A 22,982-nucleotide genomic window follows, 5' to 3' on the forward strand; every position below is an offset into this window, starting at 1 on the left:
TTAATGGGGAACCATGGATTCCCAGAAACTTGGATGCATCCCTGCCAGAATAAAACCCCCGCAACATATCTCAATGATAAAGTCTTGGCTTGAAGACGAAGACCCCATTTAAACCGGACATCAAGTGTTATGTGCACGATGATCGAACGTGAAGAGAGCAAACTACAAGGTGTAAATGGGCTGCAGCATAATGATGACATCAAGCTTCAGTTTAAGATGCTAACAAAACCCTCCACCCGCTCTATCTGTCATGTAGCAGAGCCGCCGGGTTACGACTGCGCTGAGAGGCCAGTCAGACTCCAGCTCAAACTTTACCTACAGCTGCAGCACTGGGTATGGGTGTCACAGCCAGAGGTACAACACCAAACCTCAGGAACGAACGTGAACACGCTCGCTACTTCTGTATAGTGTCACGAACTTGAGCAGGTCTGGTGTAACAGTATTTTATCTCATGAGGGACAATAAAGGACGTCATACTGGTGCTCGACTTAAAATCAGCACTCAGACAATGTTGAAACTACTCAAAACGTCTAAGCACTCTCCTCGAGACACTTCAGCAACATAATTAACTGCGTCACTTCATAACCACAGGCTAAACCTTTTAAAAACCTGAAGTGGATCATTTATTCATTACTTTAGTTATCGACTGTTCTGGTGAAGCAAATTCCCTAGAAACTTTGAGAAAAAATAAAGGAATTCATTGGAAACCTGCTAATGTGATATTGACCTGCAGCTATGAACTTATTCCGGACAACTGTAACTCTTAACTGTGCAGAATGTGCCACCACTACTGACAACTATTTCTCCTCTTGCAAGATGCTGAACCACAAATTGTCCCTGACGGCTGTGTCGATAGAATATAGACGCATGTACAAGCTTTGTGTGAATGGGTGAATGTGACTTGTGGTTGAAGTGGTAGATGTGGAAAAGCACCATACAAATGCACCATATCTGTTTAATCAGGATTATTAGATAGGGAGTTTCTCTTGGGATTAAAGACACAACTATAGTCTATGTTACAGGAGATCGGTTGAATGCTACTCACAAATACACAAGTTAATTGAGTACAGGTTAAAACGGAGGCAGATGATTTTCCTTTGTTTGGATGGCAGTGTCAGAAAGACAGGGCAGACAGAGAGCCCCGGGGCAGAGAGCAGCCGAGCAGGAGGAAACAGAGTCAGCTGCGATTTGACTCAGTTCAGAGACGAGACCGAGTTTGGCACCAACAGACAGACGCTGTTATGAGCAGAACTTCCAGTGCCCGTCTCAGACTGGAACACAAAAAGCTTCTCATAAAAGAAACGGAGCAACTTAGCAGACTTTACTTCATGCCGCACATGTTGGACCTACTTCTTTTTAAAAGGATGGAAATATCAATATCTGCTCTGCTCATTTTTAAAGAGAAAAAAAAGGGGGGTATGGATTTTAATGAGGTCGGATGGAAAGACAACTGAAAGCCGTTTCTTTTAGTGCTGAAACTTCAACAAACACATTCAATAGTCAATTGACTGTTTTAAGAAAACACCAAATATGTTCACGGTTTTCTGTCCTCAAAAGTGAAGAAATTAAGCATTTATTTGCCATTCATGGTTTTAAACTAAATGTCTGTGTGCTTGTTTTGTGATTGCTGAGAAGAATAAAAAACAGGACATGTAAAGACATCCACTTACATCTTAAAGATAATCAATAAAGAGGATTGACAGAATCTTCAATAATGAAAATAATCATTAGTTCCAGCTCTAGCTCATACCCTTAGTCTATTAATCCATAAATTGGAAACAATGTTGTTCGCCAATCAATCACTGAAGTAGTTCATTCAGTTCAATTAAAAAGTTATAACTTCTTTCTATTCTTGTCCTTCTTTCACTTTGGATAAAAGTATCTGTCGAAAGAGTAAATGTACAGTTCTCAGTTCTGCTTTATTTCTGTGGAAAGAGTCTGCGCAGCAGTTGAGCCGCTGTATCAAGGTCCCGCCTATATACGCACTCGACCAATCAAGAATCAGTCTCAGCTGTCAATAATGACACCCTATTTTTACAGCACCTAATTACTAATTAAAACCTGTCAGCCATACTTTATCTTAAAGGCTAAGATGGAGGACGCTGGGTTTAGGACCTATACTATACTGATCTGTGCTATACCTATACCAGCCACCAGGAGGGCGATCAAGATTATGTTGCATGCATGTCCATCTTTTTACAGTCTATGCTTTTACATCACTGTAAAATGATTGTTTAGCAACTTGGGCTCGAGGGAATTGTATGAATTTTACTCTACTCTTACTTACTACTCATTTACAGAAAATATGAATCCCATAATAAAAATAAATCAAATGAAATAAAATGTTTTTCAAATAATTACTAGTTGCAGCTCTAAATTCTACACTTGGCAGAATCATTACACAGTAACTGATGATCCATTGTTTACAATAAAATAGCTGCCACACAATGAAAACCAGATCTTTTGGGGCAGTTGAAAAAAACAAGCAGAGATTTGTGAGAAAATGCTGTTTTATGCACCAGTAAAAAATAAGTAAGTGACCCAAACCCCAACCATTAACAACACCACTGAATTCCTCCAGTTCCTCTGTCTCTCTACATCTGACATTTGAGTCAATTACAGATCGAACCAACTACAGCGTCTCGCAGGCTAATGTTGTTTCCAATGAACGCAGAGATAAGAGCAGAAGCCCCTTTAGACTCTGTGATGTTTCCAAGGTTGAAGCCAAGGGAGGCCCCATCACTAAACTATTGATGTAATCAGTGATCAATATCCCGCCATGAATCAAAGCTCTGTCTGTGAGGCACATGTGCGTCTGTACGGCATTGTCACACACAAGTCAGGCTTGTAAAACTCGATTTCCTACCTGTACAATAATTTTCAGCGTTTCTGTATTCTTCTGTGTTCCTCTTGCAGGACGATTTACTGGCAGGGTCAAAGGTTAACTTCCCTATCAAAAGAAGAAGCGTTAATAACGACACTTGGGCCAACAAAGCTGCCTACGGCCACATAGAAATGGCCTTTAAAGCGTTGTCGTTTTTTTGTGCTACAATAAACCGACTGGAGGAAAACCCTCGCACCGCTGAGAGGAGTCAGATGTATCCGTGGTCGGAGATGAATTTTTTTACACTCCCGCCACAGCCTTGGCTGCATGCCTCAAAAATGATCGAGCCGAGCGGGAGGAGAAAATATCTTCGGTGGCTGAAAGGTATATACGAGCGGATTTCTGAGGCAGCGAGGGGGCAGAGCTGCAAACACACAGAGAATTTTTCCAGCGTTTCAGCCGCAGCGTCACACGTTATGTATGCACAACACTTGCTTGCCTCGCTGCATGTCAACTACAACATACACGGTCCGAAGGGGAGGGGACGGAGAGAAAGAAAAAGAAGAGCTGGCTGGAGCAGATGCATTCCACAATCAAATATTGCTCTGTTTCACTTGCCGTTAGTGTCAGGCTCGCAGCCAGTCTCAGAATGTGCCCGTGAAAAAAGGACGTTGATGGCCTAGTTCCCTTTTTGAGTTGTTAACCCTCTCCCGGCAGAGCGGAGCGGATCAATATGGAAGTGATGATTCTGTCCAAAGTGTGCAGGACCTCTGTCACCTTCACTGTCCTGAACGAACACAAGCCATTAATAACAAAAACACCAGGTTAGAGCTTCAACGTAGAGACAGAGCCATAAGTAACCTCAGTTTCAGCCGTCACTACACATAGTATTGTCTCGTCACAACTCTACAATCAGCACGAACCACCTTGTTAGAAATTCACATTAAGAACCCACATCCTCCTGCTGGATGATAGTTTGAGGACGGATGATACCGGCTGGTACGTTCCCTCCTTTCCCAGCTTCCTGTCACACAGACTTGCACTCACCAGGAATAGGAGCCACCAATCAGGTACGTGAGAGTGGCCGTTACAGCCCGCCGACAAGTCCCGACTGTATAATCTTCTGTGGGGCGCGCAAACACACCCTCTGCACTGGCGCAGCACAACTAGCGCTGATTCAATTACAACGGGAGTGGAAACGGCAGCAGCTGGCTGGGTTATGCCATCTTTAAATAGCAGTTTCGCTCCAGCTAGCGCCTGGGTTTTGGTGCACAGAAAGCGTTAAGGAAGTGGATGAAAAAAATCATCAACCCAACACTCGAGAGCTCTGTCTGAAACTGACTTCCTTACAATTAACGTTCTTACTAAGAAAAATGGGGATTTACTACCTGAGTGAGTGGACGGAGCTGAACCATACTTACAGGCCTGCTCCAGAGAGGCACCACTGACAGATTTGTAGATGGGGGGAAAAAGTCAGACGAGCACTGTTAGTTTGCTTTCTGCAGTTTGTATCCGAGCCGCACACTTTCCGCACCCACTCTCAGAAATGGACGGACGAGGGTGTGTGTTCCCAATCCGGGCCGGGTGAGCGTCATCACCGAGCCTGCCCCAGAAAAGCACCGCTCACCGCAGGGACCGCTGGCCCACTTTCACCAAAAAAAGGAGCCCAAAACACGCCCCCCCTCGCCTTTGCAAAACTTTTTCTCTTCCTCCACCTGTGAGAGCAGGACTGCACTGCAGGGGGGGAAACGGAGCGGGGCCCGTCGCTGTGCAACACAGTGCAGCTTCACCACACCACGCGCTTTACATTCAGCGCCTCCAGCTCGAAGGAAGCGAGGATGTCCACCTCTGACTCCCCCGCCTGAGGGAGGGTGGGGGGGTGGAGGAGGGACGGCTCAGCTGAGAACTCCGGAGGAATCTCAGGCACGGATCAGTCTCATCTGTGGTCTAACCAAATCAATCTGGCCCGGCTGACAGCTTAACCATCCTGGTTGCCTCCTAATGGCCCATTACAGAGGAGGGGGAGGCTTCCAATGGGAAGAGGAAACATGAGGCAGCGTTTTTTTTCTCCTTTTTAACCAGAGGAGAACATTTACTTGTGGAGGAGGTATTACACCACCGGCCCTTGCAGGGGCTGATCTGAGCAGAGGAAATGCATGTTATGGTAGGGAGGGGAGAATAAACACAATAAAGCAATAAAAAAAAGAGATAAACAGATAAGCACACTTTTTAAACCTGTTGTAAAAAGAGCTCCTGTAGGTTTTCACACAGATATTACTCTTTTAAGTAGAAATTAATTACCACATGTTCTCATCAAATATGTCCTTGAAGAAGAAAAAACTGTTTCTGCTGATTTAAAAAATCTCACAATAAGTAATAATGTGAATATAGGAAATACAATATGAGTGCAAACACACTTTTTAAAGCCTGTTGAAAAGCCTCCATCACAGAAACTGCTCTTTAATTGACACTAAATTAATGACTATATATCTCCATAATATCTTATTTTGTGCTTGAATAGAAAAAATGATCATTCTCTGCCTATAATGAATAAGAAATACATTCACCATCTCTCATATGACACTTAAGTACCAGAGCCATGCAGGCGCAGTGAGAAGATGAAGAGGAGGAGGAGGAGGAGAGAGATCACGTCTTCCATCTTTGCCCCAACAATCCTACACGTCCTAATTATTAGATCTAGAAGGAGCGCTGGTTTATATTAACGGTACCGCCCGGATCACACTGATTCCATGTGACTCCGCCTGTGCTGAAACAACATTTACCTGCGAGCTGGACTCGAGTCTACGGCGAGAAGAGCTTCAGAATAAAAGAGTCGTTTTAGTCCCCCCTCTCTCTCTCTCTCTCTCTCTCTCTCTCTCTCTCTCTCTCTCTCTCTCTCTCTCTCTCTCTCTCTCTCTCTCTCTCTCTCTCTCTCTCTCTCTCTCTCTCTCTCTCTCTCTCTGTCACTGTGTGTCGCTATGTCTCTCTACCCCCGGACCGACTCAAGATTCTGCTGATGAGTGAATGGGAGACCCCCGTAAAGTCAGCATCAGAGGACACGACGGGTTCCGGTCACGAATTTCAAAATAAAAGTACGGTCAAACGTACAGCTATGGAAAAGAATATGAGACCACTGCGGGATTATCAATTTCTCTGTTTATTATTATCATTATTATTATAATTGCTATTATTATTTTTAATAATAATAATTGATCATAATAATAACTGTGCTATTCATTATATAGGTACATGTTATAATGACATTTTGTTCAATTAGTAAAACTACATTTCTCCCAATTTCCAGATTCAACAGACCCTGGGGTGAAATGGCTGCCACGCACGAGCTGCTCTCAGACATGAACTCTGGAGGATTGGGTTCGCACATGAGCAACGCAGCAGGAGATTCTTTGCAGACGTGTTCACAACAACAGACGTTTTCCAGTGTTGCAAGTGAGGGACGGGGCAGCAGGCAGAGGCAGGATGTGACGTACGAGGTACGGTCGCACAAACGAGACCACGAAGCCAATATTGCAGGTCAAAGATCCCCGAGTTGAACTTTACGCAAAGCCATCCTGCGATCTGACTCGCCACGGAAGGGATGTTTTAATCACCTCCTTTGGAACTGAGCAGGAGGAAAAGGTTTGCCTCTGCAATATATGCATATGTGTGACCGGGCCATAAATTCTGCTGCGGAGATCACAAGTTTTGTTCAAAGGATATCAACACTAGTGGCCTTATCGCTAAAAGCTCCTTCAGAGGATCTCACATGGGAGTTTTTACTAGGGGGCTGGCAGGAGAAACTCAGAAGATTATCCAGAGTTCGGTGCGAGTTTGAAAGCAGCTTTGAAGAGATGCAGATTTAAGACAAATCTGGAGGGGTCTCCTATCTTTTCCGGAGCTGTGCACACACAATGTGATATTTTGTTGCAAAATACCACAATTAATGTGTAAAGTAAATAAAGTGGTGTTTCCTTTACATGGCTCTAGCATTGTTGCTGATGTGTTAGTCACATAACCTAGCTGCAGGCATTTAAACCACAAAGTTCATGTCTAATTAGATAATTATTACTTTGCTGCAGATGGTTTTAGCGGCTTTCTTTAAATGAAGCCATGTGAAAAATTCTGCACCTAAAAATATAGCTGTAAAACTTCAAATTCAAAAAGCAGTTTTCAGTGGCGGTTCAAGGATTTTTCTAAACCAGGGGCGATAAATTTAGACAGACATCTGTCGTCAGATAAGGAGGCTGATTATATGTCCACATCATTTTCAAACTAAAACAATCTCTGTTAACACAAGCATTTTGGCTCCATATCAGTTTTAATCCCACTCAATACTAATACTCCATACATACTTAATCCATAATAACACACCTGAAAACGCATCACATGACCACTCATGTATACTGGGCATGCGTGTACCCGTGTAAACAGGAAGGTATACGTGCATGTGGAATTACTTGAATAATAGCTCATCTCCACTGCATGTAAGCAGATGTATAATTGTAAAATGTAGACTTTAACTGCACAATAGCTTGTAATTGATTATCCATGTTGCATTCTGCACCGGTCAGCGAGGCTAGTGGTGGTTGTTTTCTACCGTAAGGGGGTCACATGATAGGAACTTTACGAATCAGCAAAGGCTACGTCGTGACCTAAAAGACCCAATAAGCAAGTGGTCGTGAGTGTCTACGTCATTGTTTCCAAATATCTCAGTTTCTGCCCGTCCAGACTAAAACGCAGCCACGGACTTTTCAAAATAAAATGCAGCCCCGGACTTAAACACAACCAGCAGCTTTTCCAAACTTCTCTGTTTTAGCGTCTCTAAAACTCCGGAGTGATGTGGATTCCTGGCATATCTGTAGCAGAGTTGACGCATTTTCAAACGAAAACATAGTCATGTATATATATTTTGAACCTTGTTCTTTGTTCAAGCACATTGTGGACTTTAAAAACAGCTTGGAAAATTCTTGTAGTAAGTCTTGTTAGTAAGGGACTAAAAACAGACTACTGATAGGACAGGGCCACTTCAGGGGCCAGTCAGATTTCAGCATGGGGCCAGTGCACCCTGTCCCTCCCTGGATCCGCCCCTGGTAGTATCATTCAAAAGTAGGAATTCAACATGTACAGAAACTCATTTTTTCCCCCAGATGCAAGCAGCATCATTATCTGACAACTGCAGATGAAATAACATATACAGAGAAACTCGTTCATATAAAGGTTTAGAGAATGTGTTTGTATAATTAAATACAACACGAAATAGTAGAGGGAAATCGGCATGTAGCCTGGAGGTGCGAACATCGACACACACCAGCTACATCCCGGATGTCACACGCATCCTTTGTTGTGCGTGGACGCCTCCGCTGCTGCTGCAGAGCATCCGTGGAAAATGGAGATTCCAGGAGGAGAAGCAGCAGCAGTGATTCCACGGACACACGCAGCAGGAAACACGCAGCAGAGAATCCAACATATTCAGACACAGGCATCGACACCGTGCACATCAGTGGTGGTGTCTGCTCCCTGCAGCAGCCAAGTTAGAGCGCAACTTCAGCGCATTGTGTGCGCACAGATCTCCTTCCCTCCAAACTCTGGTTCTCTCTCCCACATGAGCTCACCCTCCTCCCGTCTGACTTACCCTCCTCCTCTCTGATCTGTTACAGCAGATGTAAGAATAGCAGCCCGGTCTTCTCCTCCTCTCCTCTCATCTCTCTCTTCTCCTTCCAGCAGCGCCGGGCTCCAAACACATTTTTACGCACTTACCGGAAACCATCGCCACCGGGGCCGCGGGCATCTCGGTACCGGTAGTTCTCTGTTGAGGCTGCAGCTCCTCCGTGGGCGCTGCGAACACGAGCCCTCTTTGTGTGGTGAAGACTTCAATACCCGTCAGGCTTTGCAGTGCATCGATCAGGGGCGCGGAGGGGGTTGTGGGAGCAGCATACCGTTATGTTACGCAGCTTCTGATATGTATAGTATGGGTTTATTTATTTAGTTATTATTAAATCAATGAGTAGTAAAAAAAGATATCTTCCAGATAGTGATAGGGTTTGTCATCATGATTCATCCCACATGACACTTTATTAACTTCACATCATAAATGATGTTTGAACAGGGTCACATAAAAAGATACAGGGTTTTCTTGAAAGGATTTCTCTACATGATTTATATACAACTAGGTCTCAGTGAATTCATTTTTGCACATACAGAGAAAAATATATAGGCATTCAATGTACAACTTTTCTGTCTCGTTTTCGCAGACATTTTCAAACTAAACAGTACAAGGGACAATAATATAAACCACAACTGTTAGAAAACAAATAAACAAGAATATACGGTAAGGACAGAAAGAAACAAAAGACTAAATGTACAACCTTAGACTAGACAAAGTAAAAAAATCAATCTATAAATAAATAATGACGGTAAAAGAAGAAATCATGGAACAGTGACATCATCACTGAAAACATCATCAATTTGGTTTGAGATGAGAAAACGAAACATTCTTGAATAAGATGAATAATGACACAGAACGGGTATTTAAAGGGTACGTCAAGTTTATTCCAGAAAGAGACTTACCAACTTCTTTTTTTTAATCAACGTCCTTAGATATAAATGGGAAAATAAAGAGGGTCTGATCAGAGCCTCTTACTGAGGTTTATAAAGAATTTTTTATATAAGGAAAGCTCAAGTTAATGCATGTGGAAATAAATGAATTTGTAAACAAAACTTTCAAAGTCCAGTCAGAAAAGTTTATTTATATCTAAAAATCACACAATGGCAAATAGCCTACAAAAAAAATAAAATAACGTGGACAATCATAAAATAAAATACAATAAATTGCTATAATTTGGATATAAACAATTTAAGGACATTTAAAAGCCCAGGAGAACTCTGTGCAGCTTTTTTTTTTTACTTAAAGCCCTTCAACAAAACATTTTGCTCTTCTGTTCCAACTGGGTATTGAATATCGAGGCAGCTAAATTACAGTTTCTCACAGATGTAAATTAGACTTAGAGGTAATGTTGTGTAGATAATATGGATCAATGACGTCATCAGGTTGAACTTTTTAGCTTTTAGCTCAATGACTCTGTAGCCTCCTGTGGTACTTTATGGTAGTCAGGGGCCACCTACTGGCCAACTAGAGTGACAGCATGGTGATATCAGAGGAAGCAAACTATACGTGTGCACGACTTTTGCGAATATCTTAAACATAATAAATAATTCAAGGCTTTTTCAGATATCATAACCCACAAGGAAGCATTTTGATCTACCGTGACCCAATTTTTTAAATCATTTATTAATTTCTACAACAAAACAAGCTGATGCCATATTCAAACAGCAGCATATCTTCAATCTTCCTGGTTCAAAAGTTTATCACACACCAATAATCCACAATTCCCTTATGTCTGAGATACAAAGCGTGTCAGATAAAGCGCATGCGCTCAAGGTACCACATATATCTGGGGTGGTAATAGATACGTGAACATTTAAAAGTTGTTTCATGATGATTACAGTTCTTGTTTGATAAAAAAAACTCTGTAAATAGATAAAACAGACAATACCGTAACACCAAAAGTCTGAACAGATAAGACATATTCAAATAATAACTGAGATGAGTACAATCAATAAACTCAGTTAAATTTTAACTTTATTTCTGCTGTTAAAGTAACAAAGTATTTTTAATGGAATATACACCACTATTCAAAGATTTTTGGCACCTGGTGGTTTTCTGCTTGGTTTCTTAAGAAGGCTTTTTGATTGGTCCAAAATTCATTCCACCCTATTACAGCGACCCTTAACACAGCCAGAGTCCCAGCAGATGGTTTGGCCTGGTCTGACACAGATGGTGTGGCTGCCTCAGACCTGATCTCAATATCATGGAGTCAGTGTGGTATTCCACGAAGGGTCAGAAGACACAGACACATCCGGAGTCCACAGAGGAGCCTGTGGCTACTTCTCCAAGATGTTTGTAACATCCTACCTGCAAAATCTCTTCACAAACATGGACTCCTTAAAGAACAGGGGGGTGTTTTCAAAGTGACAAAGTGGTTTCACAGCAAAAGTGATTAGATTTAGTTTGTTTTCTAATTTGCTTTTTGTATGAAGTTCATTGATAAGCAAAAGAAAATGTTCAACACATCATATTTGAAAGCAGACTCTAACTAGAGCGAGACTCCCACAATCATACAATACACACACTTGTCTAGATCTCATAGTAGGTATAAAAAAGAAATAAGGAAGTGGTCTGATGACCTTAATTATGTATTTGTCATAAAACATTGTTAAAGAAAGTGGAAAAAAGCCTACATCCGCCCTTTCATCAGCATCAGCACAAAATATGTTATGGTTTCTTTTCAGGCTCCGTCACTAAACCGAGTGTAAAATTCTGCTAGAACATATGACAAACAGAAACAGGTGGAACCTCCTTGACTGAGTTCAATAATAACGATAGAAGAAGAAAAGAAATGCCAAATGCAGGATATGAGGGGTCGTGGTTATTCTGTAACATATTTTTTTATGTTCTTTTATCAGTGGACATTTCGAAAGCACGGCTCGTATCTCTGACAGAATTTGATTATGATTAATAAAATGACCATAAACAAATATGTTTAGCACTTTCCACAGAAACACCCAACAAAAGCATTTATTAGTCCTCCTCCAAGGAGTGACGATGTGTTTTGGCTATATGTCTTGATCACAGTGATAGTCGTCAAGGGTTATATTATGAGCATCTGCACTTTGTCCTATACTTTGTTTGTAACCGCTCCTCAGTCAGTTGGAAAAAACAGCTAGTGCCCACACAGTGCTGCGCAGCATGGCCAGTTCCTGCATGGGTGCAGTGGTTTGGATGTTGACACGAGTGGAGGACAGGCAGCTGTCTCCGCCTACGTAAAGAAACATGATCCTGAGCCTTGGTGGTAAAGAATCATTGCAATGCACAGTAGAGGGTAAAACACACACTTGTTCTGCTGGAAGGGTTCGTTTATGTTTTTGACGTCAATGTCTGCTGGTCTTCGCATGACACTGCATGATCGCGTGTGTGTTTAGGTGGATACAGTTTGTGTGTATGTGTGTGTGTTTGTGTGTGTGCACTTGTTTTGGTTGCCTCTGTATAGGACCATCTCCAGCATTAACACTCATGGGGACCAAAGCGAGGTCCTCAAGAGGCAGAGCATCATTTCTGAGGTAGTTGAGGTTAGGGTTAAGATGTGAATCGTGGTTAGGTAAAGGTCATGAACTGGTCATGGTTGAGGTTAGGGATAAGGTTTTGGTTAAGCTGTTCACACTGCAGTGTCCCAACTAGACCTAAAGTCACATGATGGGGACTTGTGTGCTTTCCATTTTAAGGTGATAACATGTTTTAAGGTTACATTAGGTTAAAAGTTATGGGTAGGCAAGTACTAACTATGGGTAAGGTGAGAGTAAGTCTCCAGGAAGTCAATGTAAGTTAATGTAATGTCCTGTGAAGTCATGAGTCATGTGTGAGTGTGTGTGTGTGTGTGTGTGTGTGTGTGTGTGTGTGTGTGTGTGTGTGTGTGTGTGTGTGTGTGTGTGTGTGTGTGTGTGTGTGTGTGTGTGTGTGTGGAGGCGGCTGGGACACTGGGCTCTTGCAGCACTGCACATTCTTGGGGAACAGCTGTGGAGTCTTTGACCACTGGCTGCATCACGGTTGTTGTAACAGCAGATCCCCGTCTTTGCTTTGACACATTTCTCACACTGAGCCTCCTTTGATCGGCCGCTTTTCAAATTTTTATGGATTCATTAATCTCTATCATCCAATTACTAACACTTGTGAATGCAGAGAAAGGCAACCTGTGGCTCACGGTGACCAGGGGGAGGACAGAATGCTTTTTACGAATTTTACGAGTTGAAAGGAGTTATTTTATGGACTTGAAAATGAGCATAATTTTTCTTGATTTGTTGCTGAGCTGTTTTCCTCTGCGACGCTGACAAGATGTCTTTAGAGCGCTGTTACAAGAGGAGAAGACGCAGTTACTAATTACGATCAATCCCGACCGACTGTGACCCAAAAATGCCTTTTGAGCAAATGAGCACACAGATTATTAAAGCATTTTAGGAATGTGTTGAAACAGTATGGGTTGTGTTTAATGTGGTGTGACCATATGAAGCTAAATATATCACTGAGGTCAGCGCTGATAAGGTATATGAGTCATTTAAAGGATTTGGTGCTGTTCAACTGTGTCACACTCACTGTGTGCGTAAATGAGATTGTGCATACCAGAGCATAAGAGCATTATCCGCCCTCTCCCCACCTGGGTTTTGGGAGAACAGATGCCAATTACAGCATGGTGACTTCCTCCCAATGGAAAAAAATACACACACACAGATACACACACACACACTAGATATTTTACATCAGCACCAGATGCTGCTGATCCTGCACCTGCATCCTCAGAGACGACTTTGGGCCAGTGTCTGCCGTCTGTCTGCTTCACTGAAAAACAAATCTCTGCATGACCTCTCAACTACAATGTATTTAAATCTGCGTGTTGCAGAACATAATATTTGGAGCGCTGCCAGGTGAAACCTATGCGTTTTAATGTAAAGAAGCACATGACTGATAGCAGTAATTTGCCCTTGAAAACATACCTACACAAGAAGACGTGCCCTTTACACCAGATATGCAATCACCTCCACACCTTCTTATGTTAGATCATCTCACCATTTTGTGGAACAAAGTAATACAATCTTCGTATTGATTGTTTTGAATGTTTTTGAAAGTTTTATTACAACATCATAAATCATTTAAATGAAATCCAAACTGAAGTAGCGAGGTTTTCGTGTGACAACAGTAACATCATGTAACCTGTTTTTTTTTACAGTTACTGCTCAGTTTGTTGTCAGATCATTTCTTTTTCCTTTATCAGCCACTGGAAAAATCGTTTCTAACTGTCAGTCCCCGTGGATCAAGTCTGCAGTCACGTAACGTCGCTGGAGCAGCCAAACGACACAATGCCAGACACAACACAACAAGCCCCAGGAGAGTTGCGGGGGGACAGAGTTCGTTGGACAATGGCAGAGAGGGGAACTCATCCGAAGAGAAAGGAGCAGGAGAAAAGGTGAGAGTTTGCTTGTTTGTTTGTGTGGGGAAGAGGCACTTCCTGTTTTTGGAGCTGAACTAGCCGAAGTGGACACAATAGCTCGGTCAGAAGGAAGTAAAGTTGAAAGTAGGTATACAATAGAACTCCATCTTTTTTATTTTATAAAGCAAGATAGAAAGTGTGTTGTTAAAAACACAGTCTACATACTCAGCAATGTTACACAGCCCCTGGGTTATTTTATTTCGACTTAAACTTCTAGCCTCTAAAACATTATAAATACAAAGCCTGTAATCTTTTAACAATAAAACTTTGTTTGACTTATTTAGTTCTCAGTGACATGTATGACATTTCTCCAACTGCTGTCTAAACAGATACATGTTTCCTTTTACTGCAGCAGGAAATGTAACATGACACATGACCTGTGCTGTGAAAAGGGTCAGTGTTTAAAAGTAGGCTACTATCTATTTAAAGACCTACGTTGTTTATGTTTGTAAAATACCCAACATCATATAAAAGTATTTATAAGCTACATGATAAACAGGCATTTTTAAAATTCCATAGGTGCATTATTTCCAATAGTTCCTAGTTATCAATGTCGCCGTATTGTGCATAGACTACAGTGCAACTTTACATTTTCAAAACTTCTTAGTTTTTAATTGTAAAACTTAAATTAATGTCTATGGTGACATGATATTTGAAAAAAGCAGTTTCACATTTATTCACTGGGAGTCAGTCTTTATAAATAATTGATGAATGACTCAAACATCCCTCTGTTCTCTATTTTTCCATGGAGGTTTGCAGGAGGCTGAAGCCCTGCTGACTTTGGGCAAGAGGCGGGGTTTACCCTGGACACAGCGTATGAGTGTATCACAGTATCACGAGAACTGACTCACAGCTGAATGACTACAGATTTTCTGAAAACACTCCCTGATGGAAACAGGCAAGTGGGTCACTGGGATGTTTCCTGCTCCAGCACCATGGACAGAGTTCTGCCTCTGAAGCTGTGGCTTCTTAAAGGCCGGCTGACACACTGGTCTGCAGGCGGAGTCATGAATCAGCAAATCATTGGAAAGAATTTTAACGTTTTTTTTGAATGTGTGATTTTTATTGATAAGATGTTTTCTGGAATAGTCATTTTTATTGTTTAGTGCTGCTATTGGTGACTGGAGGTTGTGAGTTGAATATAATCATCATGTCGTTGACCTCTATATGAATTCCGGTGAGTGACATGACACTGGCCTCAACTTCCTGTCATTACATCTCTCTCTTCTTGGGGCCGATGGAAAAGTTGAAAATGTTTCCTGTGTTGATCAGAGTAGAGGAGTTTGAATGGGAATCATAGTAAACCAGTGCTTTTGAGCATTGTTTTAATGTTCTCAGATACTGTATGTTGACATGAGAAAAATAACGACAAAACAGTACTTTACAGAACCCTCTGAAACACAAACCTGTGAATCGAACCCGTGGTCATGCTTCAATATCAATCAAAAGGATCTGTTGTTTTTAAGCGGAGGTGAACAATTTAAGTTACAACTTAATTTAATGACAGGGTGCAGTCATTCAAATCAGTGTGATTATGAAATTATTCTTCACTTTCACTTTTCATTTTCACACAGAAACTATGTGAAACTAAACATTATTTGTGCAGAATAACATTTGTTAAATTATCATTAACAAAAAACAAGGAGGGAAATAAGACATTTAGATATGCTATTATGTTCACTGTAGTTTATATAGTAGAACAACTGTTTCTTTTTACATTTTTAAGCAGTAGTTAATGTTCCTAGTAGATTGAGGGTAATATTTCACTTTGAGTCCCACTCTCTAGCATTTCTAATCAGGATATAAAATTTTTATAAATTGATTTTAACACATTAAAACTGAGCTGTATCTCCAAAAATGTCCGTATATCTGCTTGCAACTACATTCTCATGTGTTATAAACCATTTATTAAATCTTTATATGCTGTTTATAAATGTTAAATAGGGGGAATTAAAGTAAAGTGTAACTAGATTAGGTTTCAGTTTCTAAATTGTGCAATCTCCGATGAATTACAGCAACATGGAGTAAGAGCCCAGATGGCATTTACATTTAGACATGTTTGATGATTTCAGAGGTGATAGAGAAGCAAGCTCTTATTTTGATGATATCAGTTTGCTAAATAGTTCAAGTGATGGTGCAAGTATATGTACATTTTTAGTGTAGAATATTAGTGGGTCATCCGACAGATTCAAAATCATCACAACCTCTCTCTTGTTATGACTCATCCGGAGGCAATAGTCAATTTCTCAATGAATCATAGTGTAAAAATAACTCCTCTACATGCAGTAACAGTTGCTTTACATGAATCCCTGTGGGTGAGATCATCTCTTCCGTACACTATCTGAACAGTTTGTGCATCTGTCCGTGCTCGGGCCTGTTTGGAAAAGATGGCTGCAGGGGGTCGCTCCACAAAAAAGAAAACCCGAAAGAGAAGTATGACAGGAATACAATAAACGAAATGCGACGGAGCAGGGAAACCTACACAATGAAATTAGAGCCACATTAACACTTGAGTGTTCTCATGCAGTTATTTGATCGGACAAAACAAACGCTCGCCACCACATCATTTATCATTAGTCAATGAATCGTGTGCTGTGATTGTTTCCTTCAGCTCCAGCCCCTGTCTACCGCCTTCTCCTTGCATATTCAGGTGTGCGTGGACGGTATGTACAGTGCAAGCAGTCAGAGAGGAACACAGGGTGACAGGGCATTTTGCACCTCTCTCTTTCCCCTTGAGCAAAGTTACAAAACGCTGCATTCTTTCCACAGATCCCTGTGAAAACAGGGGCCGCGCTGCCTTTGAATACCAGGTGAACTTATTATTTTTGAGAGCCTTGAATTCCGGGACCATTCATCCATCTCGAGCCGCTCGTTTGAACTCAGAAATGTGTTTGCTTGACACACAATTGAATCACACATGCCTCCTAAGAGGATTTATTTCCCCTCAAATTAGTCTTTGCATACGGTTTCTTTACAGTGGCTGCTGTATTTACAGAGTGCACTTTAGCAAAGCAAACAGAGAAGGCCGTGCATTTGAAGTGTGAGACAAAAGCATGATAAGGGACGGGAAAAGTTTTTCAAATGAAGGTCTACGTTTATCTTTACCACCGAAAATGTTTAATTGATGGACAGATACTGAAGAATGAAAGAGGTGAAGGTTGTGGTGATTCAGATTTAATTTGCACACAATAAATGTTTGATACAGATTCAAAGGTGTCTTAATGAAATATAATTCCAACACATCATTTTCATTTAGCATCCACACAGTCTCATATGTCTCCCATGCAATAATACTTTTCTAAATTCTAAAATAGTAAATCTGTGATCTATAAAACAATAAATACAAGAAGTTTTTGATAATAGAATGTACGTATGTACATTAATGCACAGTATGCATGTCCCTTTCCCTCTGTTTCATCAGTGCTGCTGGTCTATCTGCACACCTCCTGTCGACCTGACAGTCCCACTCAGACAGGCACAGCACTCATGTCCTGATACAGTATTGGTATCCATCACGTCTGGTGTCCATGCTGCGTCCTGCAGACTTCTGCTGTGATTTCCACCGTTTCCTGGTACAAACTGACGTCTCTGTGGCACTTTGGCCTTCCTGCAGCAGACACGTCTGTCAGCGGCCCCGTCTCTCCCTCCTCTATCAAAGGAGTGACATGTGTTCAGGTGCTCGCTGCCCTCTTTCTCTCCTACACTTGCTGCTCAGCAGCTTCTTCTTTTTTTTTAGCGTTTAGTTTTCCGACTCTGAGCCTCTGGAGATACGCCTCTGTGTGACGGAGCAGTCTTCTTGGGCCTGCTGGCCAAAGATCTGTGGGACGAAAAACATCAAAATGTCAAAGAAATTCTGGGAGTTTATGTTTCCCTGGTAATTGAGTCACCGAATTGGTTAACACCTAAATCTAGAAGACAACAAATTGAGCGATGAGCCATTAAACTTAAATCTCTCTCAGACTGGAACAATCTGCTGCTCTCTCAGATCTATAATCTCTTTACATTACTTTTAATAATCTCTTTTTATTTATCTTTAAACAACCTGCTCTTGCATCTGACTAATAATCTACCACTTCTATTCTGTGTATTAAGATTTTTAAAGTATTAATTCCTGATGTACAGGTGCATGTCCGTGTTAACATACATGGAAAGCTTTACATGGGTATGTGTATACCTTTTGTGTGTATTTACTTTATATTCATTGTATATAACTTGTCATCACTGAGGAACTTGTGGGTGTAACTGGGTGTTTTGTCTCAGAGTGTGAGAGATGAGTGTTTTCCTGTGATTTGTCTGTGTCATGCTTTTTTTTAATAAAGGACGCCTTTGAGAATGAGATCGTTCATCTCAAGATGTTTATGATTCAAAACTCACCTGAGGATTCGGAGTGTGTTGCTGAGCTGACGTCTCTTCTCAGATTTAATTTCAGGGCTGCAAAAGAGTAAACAGTATGGTTATGAAAAAGGGGCCTAAATTACTTTAAAGTCACTCTAACTGCGTTATTGATATTGCTTTAGTTGAAGGACCCCCCCCCACTGGCATGAGAGCACCCGACATAGTTACTGTTTTATTCTCAGTACCCTGAAAAAAACTCTTATCTTTACAGGCTCACTATGTTGCAAGAAAACCAAACCCACACTCAGCAGTAATCATTCCTGTGGAGGTTTAAACCTGAATGTCTCCACAGTATGCCTGCTGTCACTATCTGCCCTGTTTCTCTGTGGTGACATCATTTGTTTGTCATTTTTAGGAAACCTTGGCTCCAGACCCCTGTAGAACTCACTATTTGTTCCTCGCAACCAATCAGAAACAAGCGTTCTGAACTTTGCAGACTCTGCCTTATTGTTTTGAGGATCCCGCACATACACAGGCTACTAGATGCACTGCGGTGAAATGAGATGCCCCTGACTCACCTGTGACGGCAGAAGCTGGTACAGGATTGATCGTCGGGTTTGGCACAGCTGCAGCGGCCAGTGGACCTCCGGCGCCGGGACAGAGCGCTGCCTAGACCATAAACTGTCATCTTGCTACAAAGAGAAAGAGCGACTCAGTATAAACAGAGATCAGACTTTGGTCTTTGATACTTGCTCTTATATATAATGATAGCTTGTTTATCCTGCAGATACCGAGTTAAATGCACATTAACCTTTGTGCTGTGACTTGAATTATTTGCCAAGATGTGGCTGATTGTATATGTACCTAAATATTAATATATCTGTGTGTGTGTGTGTGTTCTCTTGCTCACCTGGGCGTATTGACCCAGATGATATCCAGGTGGCAGAAGTAGTGGCACTCTGAGTCCAGCATGCTGCTGCAGGCACAGCGCCTGGACCTCACTCTTTGTGTTGGGATCCCATCGGCAGCCTCCTCTTTCAGCTGCTTGTTTACAGGAAGACTCAATCCTGTTCCAACACAAAGAGACACTCGCTCTGTGAAAATCAAGACCTGTAAAACCAATCCAGTTCCTCAGTGGCACTGCCTCCCCTTTAATACTCCTCACTTTTCAACACTAAAGACATAGATTTGAGACAGTGCCGGATCCAGGATTTTTCTAAATCAGGGGCCAAGAAGGCGCGGCGATTTACAGAGAGTGGCCAATTCTTAAGTCTTAAGTTATTAATTAGTCTTAATATTAACTTTTATCAGAGTTTTTGAGCAAATACATATTTACCGGATGCGAATGTCTGAATTCCTTGGTCTTATCTGAGATCATTGCAGTTCAAAAGAAATCTAAATATCAAAGTCACACAAACAAACTATATTTCTTCTTTATTGTTTTGGATTAAAAAAAGAAAGAAATAAGAAAGAATTTGTACCATTCTCCCTCTTCTTGTACTCAAGTTATTTCAGAATTAAACTACAGAATGCACATCAAGATTTAGCGACAATAAAAATCATCTTGAGATCAAATGAGCTGTTATTATGTGAAAATTCTTCCTATTATGAACTTCTGAGCTTGTCAGAACACAATATGTTCTTTCAGCACAACCAAGAAGGTTTTTTAGGTTGACATATAGATGCATGAGCCAGCTCCTAAAGTCATGCAAATCCCCTTGAGAGGAGAATATAAAGTTGCTGTTTTGTTCAAAACACTTCACAGTATTTAAAAATTAGACTCACCATCCTGCATGGAGGCCCAGAGAGTGATGAAAAGAAGAACGCTGGTGCGAGCAGACATAGCTGACGGCAGATGGATGGAGCTCCTCGGAGTGACTGTTCCCTTTGCTCTTACAGCTGTGTTGTCAATGTGCTGCAGGTGCCTGAGCCCTGCCTCTTAAATGTTATCTCCCATGATGTCAGGATGGAAGCCCCACCCACGGCTGCTGGCCATGGAGCTAGAAGTTCAAACCCCTGGGTGTTGGTACCTGTGACACATTCCAGGAATATTTGCTGCTTTGTATCCTCCCACTGCCTCTGCTGACACCTGCTGAGCAACATTTATGTCTGCAGTTTGTTCCGAACAAGAAATAGTTTCCTCTGGCAATAGATGAGGCTAATGAATCCTGAATATGTTCTAAAAAGTGATGGAGGACATGTGGTGTGTAAAATAAATATTTCAATGTGGGTTATCCCAAAGCTAATGTTTTTCCACTGGTGCAAAAATAAATGTATATGATATAAAACAAAATACAGGTTAATGACTGATATCCAGATGCAGATGTTTTTAATTTTGGATATTAAACATGTTAGGCACCTGATCCAAAGACAAACACGTGTGTGATCGGGACCTTTAAAATACATTGTGACACATTGGGATGAATGATATAGACTTTTATTTTGAGCAATAATAGCTGAATATAGTTTTAAACAGTGCACTGTAATGATAAAAATGTTGCATTACTTTCTGACACTTCAAGATAAATCATACAATTTGGTTGTAAGATCCTCAGGCAATAATTCATGAATGAATTTAATCTTTTAAAGCAGTTGTAATCAATGTTTTAAAGCAGTGTATCATGAGAACATGTAACAATGTGAAAGGTGTCACTCACACACACACACACACACACACACACACACACACACACACACACACACACACACACACACACACACACACACACACAGATAAGCAGACTGCTCCTCCCTACCCACTGGCAACAAGGCTCCTTCAGTCATGTCCCACCCACATGGTGCCCAGGGTGCAGGTCAGCCATGCCAGTGTCATGCAGATAACCAAATGCCAGCCTTTACCCATGTAAATACAGTATGTTCAGATGAGCAGCATGCACAGTATCTTCACTGCTGTTGTCATTGGACAATGGAGTATGAAAATGTGGAGTATCACGTCTCTTTTTGACCTCTCTAACCTTTAATGACTTCCCGTCCAAATCATGTAAAGCAGGCAATGTATCAGGGAACATTATCCATTATAGATTAATTTGTAATCGCTTTAAAATATCAGTTTTGTTTGTTTTATAGTGATTACATAAGGGCAGATCAATGTATCAAATACATATTTTTTTCCACCCATTCGTTAATAACTGTTTTTTTTATGCATTTGCCATGAAACCTGACACCTGGACATGACCTAATTTGTTTTGGTTTTTATTGAAATTTAACCAGGTTAAACATTAATTGTGTAAGATTTAGGTTAAGGGATCTTTCACCTAAACTGTACAACGTGTTGTTTTCTTTACCCTAGAATGAGCCCTTTATATATAAATACTTTATATTTACAACGGGAGCAGGTCCACTCTACGGAGGTCGCCATGTTTTTTACAGTTTCCAGACTGGACAAACTAAACACCTTTTGAGTTTTTAGGACAACTGAAGGCTACCGCATGTTCTCTTTCATGTTTGGAAGGGGAAGGTGAGGTGAGGGGTATTCAGCCACAACATGCAACGCCACCACTAGATGTCACTAAATTCTACACACTGAACCTTTAATTCCAGTGTTCAAATTCAAAGAAAGACATTAAATGAAAAAGCTTTTAAAAAATTTACCAGAAAGTGAAAAATCAGTTAAGTAAACTGTATCATTAAGCAAATGAAGCTTTTAAAGTTAATTTGAACACACACTTAATACAAAGTCAGGACATGATGAGAAAAGTCAAATAACCAGAGGTTCATCCTACAGCAACATGAGCCAACGCATGAGAAGAAAAGAGCCAGTCAATGCAAGAGCAGCACAGTCATTACATAAGGGCTGACAATATATGTATTTTTCAACACATTCATTTGTAATGAATCCATCGACAGAAGGTGTTGACTTTGAGTTCCTCTAATGCGTTTTCCATGAGACCTGAACATATAGAAAACAATCAGCCACTTTGGATTTTTCCATTTCTAATTCTCACAACACTGCCCTCACATGTAAAGACGTGTGGAATGTGCACACACGCCGCACCAACAGATTTTTCTGAACATTCTTGCACCAGAGGGTATAAGTTCAGTTCCCTCAGGAGCACAGATGTGTCCCTCTGCACAGGCATTGCATCACTTCAGAGGACTCCGTCTTCAGAACAAATCATTAGAAAGTGACAGTGACGGATGCACGTGGAAGGAAAAGCCAGAGCATCTCTTTCTAATCAGCTACACCTCAATGTCTTTGCTGACTTCTCTCCGCATGTTTATTTTTAATTAGCAACGTCTCCTCCTCAGATGCCTCCTTAAAAACATATCATGTCCAACAAACCCTTCTGGCTCTGTTGTTGTCAGCGTGTTCTTGGCTCTGGGGGAATCACTCACTGCAAACTACTTAGATACACAGTCGCTGTCTAAAACTACTATCTGCCTCCTTTTGAAACGTTTTCTATGGAAGGTCGAGTCACAACAACACACTCGGCCTGCTGCGCCTGAGTGGGCTTTACATAATCCACGTCTCGCTGTGCAGTTAAATATTGTTGAGCCAAGGACATGTGAGGATGAAAGAGAAGCACTGATGTAAGCGGAAGGATTCACTTTATGTGGATATAGTTTTATGTGCTGATATTGTTTTATGCTCCACCAAGTGTTGCAACACGACCGGAGCCTTTAAATTGACCAAAAAAAACCAAGGCCTCTTATTGATTAACATGAGATACGATAATAAACTACAGAGTAATCCCTGTCCAATCAGA

The 22,982-nt window shown here is 41.2% G+C and overlaps 2 protein-coding genes across 12 annotated transcripts in view; both read right to left on the minus strand.

The window, feature by feature from the left end:
* The window catches only part of phactr4b (phosphatase and actin regulator 4b), a 28,821-nt gene extending 20,144 nt beyond the window's left edge, over positions 1-8,677 (minus strand). For 3 of the 11 annotated variants that reach the window (XM_047340986.1, XM_047340975.1, XM_047340982.1), the window contains exon 1: positions 8,457-8,588. The gene's annotated coding sequence lies outside the window, so the exon portion shown is untranslated. Of the gene's footprint in view, positions 1-2,866; positions 2,951-3,871; positions 3,945-4,245; positions 4,386-5,607; positions 5,657-8,456 lie in introns of those variants that run through there. The other 8 variants (XM_047340976.1, XM_047340981.1, XM_047340977.1 and 5 more) reach the window with 6 other exon arrangements.
* An 8,409-nt stretch (positions 8,678-17,086) lies between these two features.
* On the minus strand, positions 17,087-20,156 carry LOC118113930 (endothelin-2). Its single transcript, XM_035164060.2, has 5 exons — positions 20,041-20,156; positions 19,166-19,322; positions 18,834-18,947; positions 18,295-18,351; positions 17,087-17,737 (listed from the first exon to the last, which is right to left on the minus strand). Exons 1-5 carry the CDS (start codon positions 20,096-20,098, stop codon positions 17,653-17,655), a joined length of 471 nt encoding a protein of 156 aa, XP_035019951.2. The 5' UTR covers positions 20,099-20,156; the 3' UTR covers positions 17,087-17,652.
* Positions 20,157-22,982: the final 2,826 nt, after the last annotated feature.

Source organism: Hippoglossus stenolepis, chromosome 8, assembly GCF_022539355.2.
Source record: "Hippoglossus stenolepis isolate QCI-W04-F060 chromosome 8, HSTE1.2, whole genome shotgun sequence".
In the NCBI taxonomy this organism is placed as follows: domain Eukaryota; kingdom Metazoa; phylum Chordata; class Actinopteri; order Pleuronectiformes; family Pleuronectidae; genus Hippoglossus; species Hippoglossus stenolepis.

What these genes read in the sequence shown, in the direction of transcription:
- LOC118113930 (XM_035164060.2), bottom strand. Translation starts at nt 20,098, where the DNA reads ATGTCTGCTCGCACCAGCGTTCTTCTTTTCATCACTCTCTGGGCCTCC. An exon ending in CTGGGCCTCCATGCAGGATG is followed by an intron (nt 19,323 to 20,040) that starts GTGAGTCTAATT and finishes GTGTTGGAACAG; the next exon opens with GATTGAGTCTTCCTGTAAAC. An exon ending in ACCAGCTTCTGCCGTCACAG is followed by an intron (nt 18,352 to 18,833) that starts GTGAGTCAGGGG and finishes ACTCTTTTGCAG; the next exon opens with CCCTGAAATTAAATCTGAGA.